The 8872-nt window shown below is 41.5% G+C and overlaps 1 protein-coding gene across 4 annotated transcripts in view; it reads right to left on the bottom strand.

The window, feature by feature from the left end:
* Positions 1 to 110: 110 nt before the first annotated feature.
* The window catches only part of LOC108689687 (MKL/myocardin-like protein 2), a 236124-nt gene continuing 227362 nt past the window's right edge, over positions 111 to 8872 (bottom strand). For 3 of the 4 annotated variants that reach the window (XM_018196571.1, XM_018196568.1, XM_018196570.1), the window contains 9 exons: positions 5943 to 6239; positions 5346 to 5710; positions 4763 to 5059; positions 3008 to 3148; positions 2622 to 2805; positions 2253 to 2549; positions 1524 to 2125; positions 894 to 1403; positions 111 to 760 (listed from right to left, as the gene is read on the bottom strand). In XM_018196571.1, coding sequence (XP_018052060.1) covers positions 446 to 760; positions 894 to 1403; positions 1524 to 2125; positions 2253 to 2549; positions 2622 to 2805; positions 3008 to 3148; positions 4763 to 5059; positions 5346 to 5710; positions 5943 to 6239 — 3008 coding nt within the window. In that variant the 3' untranslated portion in view covers positions 111 to 445. The remainder of the gene's footprint in view (positions 761 to 893; positions 1404 to 1523; positions 2126 to 2252; positions 2550 to 2621; positions 2806 to 3007; positions 3149 to 4762; positions 5060 to 5345; positions 5711 to 5942; positions 6240 to 8872) is intronic. The other variant, XM_018196569.1, reaches the window with a different exon arrangement.

The raw sequence follows: 8872 nt of genomic DNA, 5'->3' as shown, positions 1-8872 counted from the left end.
TATATATATATATATATGTGAATATTTTTCTGATAGACCATCAATCAAAAGAATGACATGCGTTAGTATTCATTGATTGAAGAAGACCGAAAGATGACACGTGTGTCAAACACTGGTCCATAATTCGACAGCCTTCTCTCGTTTTTATACGTACATAATTGTTAATTATGATAACGATCCGCGCGATTATGTACCTATTTTTTAAAGTAGGTATACTTTCGAAATCAACATTTCTTGTCTTGACGCGTGCGTATAAGTACACATAACGTTGGTTACAAGATGCATCAGAGACAAGAATGTCACGAAATAGTTTATATAAAATGCATTGTACAGACCTCAAGCAACGCAATCATTGTTCGCTTTTCTTTGTCTATCTCGAATTATATTTTTGATTACCTGCCGAGAATTAAGTACATAACGCCGGATTGTAAGAGAGTATCTCGGGCTAGGTCGCAAAGTCTACCTTATCCCAGGTCATTGGAGATAAGTCGGACGACATTTTGAAGTCAGAGTCCTCCATGTTAAAGAGATCAAACGAGTACTGACTGCTGCCTAATAATGGGTCATAGATATCTGTGGATGAGAGACTGATGGATGGAGTGTTAGACTGATGGTTGGACGATAGCATTGTCGCTGAAGGTGGTGGCGATTGCGGCATTAGGGAATCCAACCAATCAGGATCGTCCATATCCATCGGCATGTCGCAATCCAGTTGAACAAAGTCCATTGGATCCAATGTTTCCAAGTCCAATTCCAGTTCCTGAAAAATATAATATTAATTTGAATAACTGCTAATTCCATCTGTACTTTTAATCATATCATAATTATTTTGATCAACACGTCAAAAAATAGTTTTCTTCTTCTTAATAAATTTCTTCTCTAAGGAAACATACTTTGAGATCCAAATTTGCATTATCGGGAATCACTTCTTGTGGTGGTTGAGGATCTGGAGAAGCTTGTTGCACTGATTGAGGACTGAGTAACATTGCGGCGTCCAACTCGGCCTCGGAGGTTAAAAGGTCCGTGCCGAAAGGAGTAATCTCTTCCTGTTGCAGCTGTTGAAGTGCAGTAGGTAACTGAATGGAGAATGCGGTTAATGGTAATGGCGGTGGTGGCGGTGGTGCCGGTGTCGATGGACTTGGACAACCACTCTGAGACACCTCCATCGGTATCGGACTAATCGGACTCATTGGACTGGCGGCCGTAAAAACTAATGATTGAGTTGGACTGTCCGCCGGCGTGGTGAAGACCAGATTTGGCTGTAGCTGGCGATTTGGAGTTGTGGGAGTGGCTGGATCTTGCGCGGCACTTGGTGGTAGTTCGCCATTCTTGATTAGAATCTCCAATACATCGTCAACTACTTGACTTTTTATGTGACTCTTTTGGACTGGTTCGATTTTGACCTGTAAATAAAAAACACGCGACAAATGAGAAAGTTATTTATACAGTGTTAAAAGAATTTGGACATTACAACTGTTATTACTGATTATAGAGTTATAATAGTAGAGTTAAAATAATCGTACCTTCAGCAACTTAGCAGCTTCGTCGTACTGCGGTGGCGGTGGTTTGATGTCTTCGGTAGTGGTTGTTTGTTGTTGCTGCTGCTGTTGAACCTGCGCTTGCGCCACGAGAGCACCAAGAAGTGAGCCATTCAGCTTTGTTGGCTTCGCCAAATTTAAGACGATAGCCGTAGGTATTTGGACAGTAGTGCTGTTTTTAGATTGATTTTTCTTGTTGTTAATCGCGGTCAGAGTTGCAGAATCAAGAATAGCAGTGGTATTGTTTGGTTGCGCTTGCAGAAAAGCTGCAAGACTCGCTTTCGCGTTGATTTGATGAATCGTAGCTTGTTGCGGTTGCGTTTGTTGTTGGCTCTGTTGTTGCTGCTGCTGGTGTTGTAATTGTTGCTGCTGCTGTAAGTGCTGAAGCTGCTGCAGATGCAAAGCCAATTGTTGTTGTTGCATTTTATTTTGTATATGTTGCTGAAGTGCTAATTTCTCGGCGCGCACCGTGGTTGGTTGTGTCTGACGAATCTGTTGAAGCTGTTGCTGCGACTTATACAGCTCGCGCTGTAATTCCTCTATTCGTTTCCTCTGCACCTTGATGATATCATCTCCTGAAACATGAACTGTGTCGTAAAAACACCCACGTGTGCTGTCTCTCAAATCAACAGCTTCGTTCGAAAGTCTCATCGCCTCTCACGCACCAAACTTAAAACGGCGCTCTAACGAAGAGATATCGAGATGACGTTTTACCTGGCGGACTCGACGGGTCGTCGTGCTCGCTACTGTGGGGCGAGGCCGTTCGCGGGCTGCTCGGCTCATCCTTCACAATAGAACTCGGACTCTTAATCTGAGAGCTGGAATCATCCGTCGCCATCGGGCCAGGAGTGTCCATCAGAATATGACCCATGTGCGTTACGTGTGGTCCAGTAGAATTGGAGATTGAGTTGCTGCTGGATTCTGTGAAGGGCTTTAATCGCTCGATCAATTGCGGCTTCGAGCCCGACACTGGCAGATTCCGTCGTTTCAATTCTACCTTTAGATCGCTCACTGCAAACGCGACACACGAAATTATTTTCCGATACTTGCGACCGATCGTTCTTTAATGCGATTTCAATATACCTTTCATATCTTCTAATTTGCCCAAAGGCCTCAGTGGGGGCTGTTCCGAAGGATTGTTCGAAGAATTCGACGGAGCCGGACTGGCAGCGTTCGCGCTACTTCCGCTCACGCTACCAGCATCGCTCGCGCCGCTACTTGTGAGCGATAGCGGCTTTTGCGCGGCCGGCAAAATGATTTGAGGATACTAAATTAAAAGAAAAAAAAAAAAAGATTTTTTAAACTATTTTTATTAATTTGAAAAGCAAATATTTGGGAGAAGTGGTACAAGTTTTTTAAAAAAAGATAAACAAAAATTATTTATCTGAAATTATGAGATAGATATATATAATTCTTTTCGCTTGTAAAAAGTTTCTGTAATTCGCGTGTTATAATGCGTGCATCAGTACCTTATGCTGCCATTCGAGCTGCCATTGGAGGAACAGCTGTTGCTGCTGCAGAAGTAGTTCATAACTGGTCTCACCGGGCTGCGCGCCGCCGAGACCGGAAGTGTTAGACGACACTGGCGTCTTTTGTGCGTTTGGCGGTCCCTAGCAAGATTATCATTATGTAAGGAAAATATAAAAAATGCAACTCGCGCTTGATCATTTATTATAATAAGTTATACACGATTCGCAACCCGAATAAATCCCGCCTTTATGCATCTCGCTTTACATAACGTTGTTCGCGATCCGTGAACAGATTTGAGATATATTTTCCTGACATCACTGTCTGGCGCCCGGTGAAGAGGAGACCAAGGTAGGTAGATAGGTGACGTAGCTCTCCGGTTCAGGCCAGGCCGAGTGATAAATGATACATCAAGATGTTTTCTGCGCCCTCATTTGCACGCCCATTCCCGGCTCGCTTTCACACCGGCCACGCTATATCTCGAATGTTTTGGGGCCCGCGCGCTATTCGAGGCCTGGCGGCTCGATTCGGCTCGGCATCTATCAGGATCTGGGGGAGAAGACCCCGCGCAGCCCACTTCCTGACTTCTCCACTCTTAGGTGCAATTAGCGTTCGAATTACTCAGAGCTAACGAGGTGGGGCTTCGAGCCTCGCTCTGGGGAGATCGCGAGAGTTAATCACCCGATACGATCTACCTCCGAGGTTCCTCCAGGCCCCAAGAGATCGGGGCTCTCTACGCTTTTTCGCTGCTCTCTGAGGCGGCCCACGGGAGCCGAGATTCACGGTCCATGCTCCGAGCTCGTTTTTACCTTGTCCTCCTTCTTCTACACGACCACCTCTTCTTGCTCTCATGTCATGCTTTTTGTCTGTCTCGTTTTTTTTTTTTGCCCCGCTGGCTACCACGCCGAAATGCGGCTCTCCGTTAGCCCACGCTGACCGGCGAGCACTCCGCCACTAGTTTGTAGTACCACCGGTCGTCCCAGGTACACGATAATTATCGCGCGCCTCTGTGTATATTCTGGTCATGCTTCGGATTAAAAATTACTTTGCACCTCTCGTTTCATCGCTTATCGAACTAGTTCGCGACTGAGCGAAGTATTTCCGGTAAAATCTTTTGGCTCGAGTTTGTGACCGAATAATTGAGCAGTGTCAAGTAATTTAAGCTTAAACCAGATGTATTAAACAAAAATATTAAAAAAAATTATATAAGGAAGGGAGAGAAAGAGGAAACATTATATAAATTTCCGTTTCAATAATAATATTAATCTATAGATTGAATGTTTTATCGTTTTAATAAGTTAATTGCGAAATTAAGGATTAAAGCAATTTGAACGCGCACATAATGTAGAAATCAATTTAAATTACCGCTGATTTAATACTGTATTTAATATTATATTATTATAAAACTACTTTAGTTTAAATATTAAGAGTAAATTGTCTTACATAATATCTATTACGTTTAAAGATTCACGCGATGGACTGGTAATCGTGAACAGTGATGTCAGAATCTCGATACTTTGAAAATATCGTTTAATAACTTTCATCGCAATTCAATAGCTGTTCTGTGAAGACATAATGCCCTGCGTAATAAAATCGATATCTCCCGACGAGAGAACCAACAGTATCATTTTGCAACACGGTGATAAAAGAAAAACGATGTATGCCCTCGCGCTGCTCTCCTTCATGCAAGTCACACAGAATGACACAGTTGTTCTCGTCACCGAAATGTTGACACAATAAATTGAAAGTGAACTTACTTTATACTCGTGGAACTTGATCGTGCGGGTCTTGGGTTGGCTCTTGGTCTTCGACTTCTTTCTGTTCTTGTCCTTCCCGGGGGCGTCGCTCCTTTGGCACGTGGGGACGGCGGTGGCGGCTATCGGGCTTGGCTGGGGCCGCGGGGTGATCGCCGCCGGCGGCGGTGCCGGGGGCGACGCTATCGAGATGTTAGACAGGGGACTCAAGCTGGATGTCGTCGAGCCCAGGGACATCGGACTCGGCGCCGGCGCCAATGGTAGGAGGGTCGTCGACGGGCCATTCGTCGTTTGGCTCGCCTGTTAAAAGAGAGAAAGGTGGTTTTTCAAACTTCCACAATGCAACTGACACGCGGTATCGATCGCTATTGACATAATTATGGCGACCTCCTAAATATCGGAATTGCGCGATTAATTTTCGTCACGCTCGATTAATGCTTTCATTGCCGCCTAAACGTTTAGAGATTAAGTTCGAAAACCTACTTATTTTAGGTATGAGAGATAGAGCTCAATAACACGTGTCGATATATAACCCAATAAGAAGATAAATGTTTGCATTAATTATTTTCCTGCGTTAAAACTTTACCTGCGTAGACGTGTGTTGCTGACCGTGTAGAACTTGCTGCTGACCTTGTTGCTGCTGCGTTCCGACAACGGTATTGCAAAGTTCGGCGAACGTTTGTATCGTCGATTCCGTAGACGTTTGCTGGAAGACGGGAGACGTCGACGAGACCACAACGGCACCGCCGGTCGACGGTATGCTCAAGGAAACTGTGACGATGCCCGCAGAAGCGGCCGCAGTTTCCAGAACATCCGATGATCGCGACTCCAATTGTGGTGAAGGCGCACCCTCCGAGCTCTGGGAATCATCCTCGAAAGTGATGTAGTGGTCCGGATGCTGCGGTTTCGTCACCTGCCCCTCGCAGGTGGCCTTGAAGGGAATGTGACCCTCTGGAGGGGAAAATTTAGTCATGAAAAATCGCGTTGATATGTACACGGAAAGAACGATTTTGCTGAAGCATTTAAAAATTTAACTAAATACAGATCTAAAAATAATTTTGTTAAATCGTTAAAATAATTATGCAGGAATCTTATGATGAGTAATGCTGCAAAAAGTTTTGATATTTTAGCAATCAGTTTGAGTATCTTATATAATTATTTTATGGAGGCTATCACGAGATACCTTTGACCGCCCTCTCGATGGGCTCTTCAGTATGAAGGATGTTCTTTTGGATGAGCTCGAGCGGCCCAGGTCGATGACTGAGCTGATCGTTGAGTTGATCGGCTAGCCTGGCTTTCTTCAGCATTCGCTGCCGCTCCGCCAGACTCGGATCCACGTGACCTACATCTTCAAGGATATGCTGCCGAACCAGCTCGTCTCTGCCTGGTCTTTGCTGAATCTTTGCCTTCAGCAAATCGCCTGTCTTCGCCCTTTCCAACTGCTTCCGTTGCTCGTGAAACGCCGGTGGCGTCTTCAACGCTGCGCGTGCAAGGAAAAACATTCGTGTCTTTTATATCGTACTTTACTCGCCCATCTGGGCGTGATTAATTTTAAGAGCGACATTGCGCTGAAACGTCTCGGTGAAAGCTACTTCGAGTAGCTTTGAAAGAAGTCGAAACAGGGCTGTCATTACTTTCTCATTCGTAATTTTAGATCGCAATTTTCAGTCTTTTGATCAAATGGACTTTTCTTTAAAAAACAAAAAAAAAGAAGAAGAAGAGTCAAATAAACGTCGAATTTCTTAGTACACAACGTGACGCATGCAGCAGGCATCAATTTCCGGAACGATGGTCCTCAAAGGCAGCATTTTGGTGTTAACATGACGCGTCCTCAGACTCCAGCATTCCTCAACATCGTTAAATCGGTGGATAAATGATCCCCGAAATGTGTCCCTATCACTATTTCCGGACGCGGATGCTGTCGGTGCGACGCATGCAGACGTGGACGTCATTACGCGGAATAAAAGGCACGTACCCACCTACGGTCGCGTCGCCGATGTCGGCAGCGGAAATGTGAAAATACACGGGCGCCCTGGTATTTTAACCGCGTGCCGTAAGTTTCCATCCAGCCAGTCGTGGAACGGGGCACGCCGTCCGGCTCTTTCCCCGTCGCCAGTTTTTTTTAGCAGCTTCGAGATTAATCGTGGATGTAATTCCCTTGCTCGTCGTCGCGGTCGCGAGAGATGCAACGCGTTCCTCGTCGGATATTACTCTTCAGCTCGTTACGGAGAATTTACGGTACTTTTGTGAAGGTACGAAGAGAAAATAAAAAAGTAATGGGAGGTAGGGGTTTCTGATCTCTCGCGCAGAGAATCGCACTAAAGTGGGATACTATAAGATCGCTTATGAATCGATCTATAATTTACATCTTTTCGCGTATGTATAGTACGTATGTTTCTTGCTTTGTTCTCTCAATGCAATCGTGAATTGAATGGCATCATTTCCTTTTCGAAGCTTTTCGCTCTAAAAAATATCGGATTTAACATTATGCAATGTCCATATGATTTTCACTGTTGGTGATTATTATACGCCATGATGGATTTAACAGCATGGGTTTTAAGTTTATATCATGATAGTATTGACACAAAGTGTTAAAAAAAACTATTTATATGGTAGATAATACATCCTACTGACTAAAAAAGCCTTAATGAACATAGATTGAAAGCTCAACTATTTCTGAGATTAATAGTTTTATATGTTAGTATTATAACTGACTTCTTGTCTCTTTTTTTACGTGTTGCATACGACGTGAAAAGAAAGAAATTAAGATAAATAAGACTGATAAATAGGCCTATTTGAGAGAATTACAGATCTAATGAGATAATCTCTCATCCAATGGCAATTGTAATTGCTGGTTGGTGTTAACTTAAGTAATCAATAATTACTGATTCCCGATAAATTTTTCATTGAATCGTACATGGAAATTGAATCAGAACATTTAAAACGCTATTTGTAAATATAATACTTAAGTAAATCTTCACATCACATACGACACGACAAAAATCAATGAATTAGTTATGATACTAATATACAAAATTGTTTATATCGTAAAAACGATTGATTTCCTATGTTTACTAAGTTTTCCTATTTTTTACTCACCATCATAATGTATATTATAATATCTATCATCATATATATAAGTGTTTTTTTTTAACATCCATAAAAAAATCAGAAATAATTTTAAATCTATATTATGTCAGTGTTAATATTTCTCCATTTAGTTTTTTATGATTTTTTTATAAATTTTTACGTATTTTTTTTATAGTACTTGAGTTCCCTGTAAAGTGTGATGATATCATACATTAATGTCTTTAAAAATCTATTTAAAAAACTATCAAGTTTCGTTGAAATGGGACTAATAGAAAAATGTATGCCGCATAGGATTAAATGCACACTAATATTTTTTAGAGTAATTTGTTATTCCTTTCGCGAATGAGATATCAGAAGTTTGAAATATGTTTCAAAGACGTCCTTGTAATGACTATTCTAATCTCAGACAAACTGTCCGAGGGGCATCGTTAATTTGCTGCAATAAACATCGCTTTTCGCGGTTGGAATAGGCTCAAGATTCAGAAAAGCAAGAAACACTGCGGTCTTTACACGACGATTGATATCCCAGAAGAAAAACATGTAGTTATTTGTATTTATATTTGCTCGTTATACTCGCGATGGCAATACGCATGATGATGTATGATTTGGCGCATATTTCACTGTGGCGAAGCAATAAATTTGGCAGATATTTAATATCGTCGTAAACATATAATGCATTATTACATTCAATTTTGCATTCTTAGCATTTATAATGAACAACTTTCCACATGTTTTACTTTTTCAATGAATAATTTTCAGTGTCTCTAATATTCATATAACTCAAAAAAATTTAGAAGCAATTAAATTTTTATTTAAATATGTAATCTCATAAGTATAAAATATAAAAATAATTTTACTGAAGTGTAAATAATGAGAGTAATATGAGTTAATATACAGAATAGAATAAAATAGGAGAAAATGCATCTCAAAAGGTGAGACATCAGCATAATGCTACTTTAAAATCTAAACTTAAAATATAATAGAAATAATAGCATATATATATATATAGACGAAATAATAAAT

Source organism: Atta colombica, unplaced genomic scaffold, assembly GCF_001594045.1.
Source record: "Atta colombica isolate Treedump-2 unplaced genomic scaffold, Acol1.0 scaffold274, whole genome shotgun sequence".
NCBI classification, from domain to species: Eukaryota; Metazoa; Arthropoda; class Insecta; order Hymenoptera; family Formicidae; genus Atta; species Atta colombica.
The sequence above is the reverse complement of the archived record's forward strand: the minus strand, read 5'-3'. Positions and strand labels throughout refer to the sequence as shown.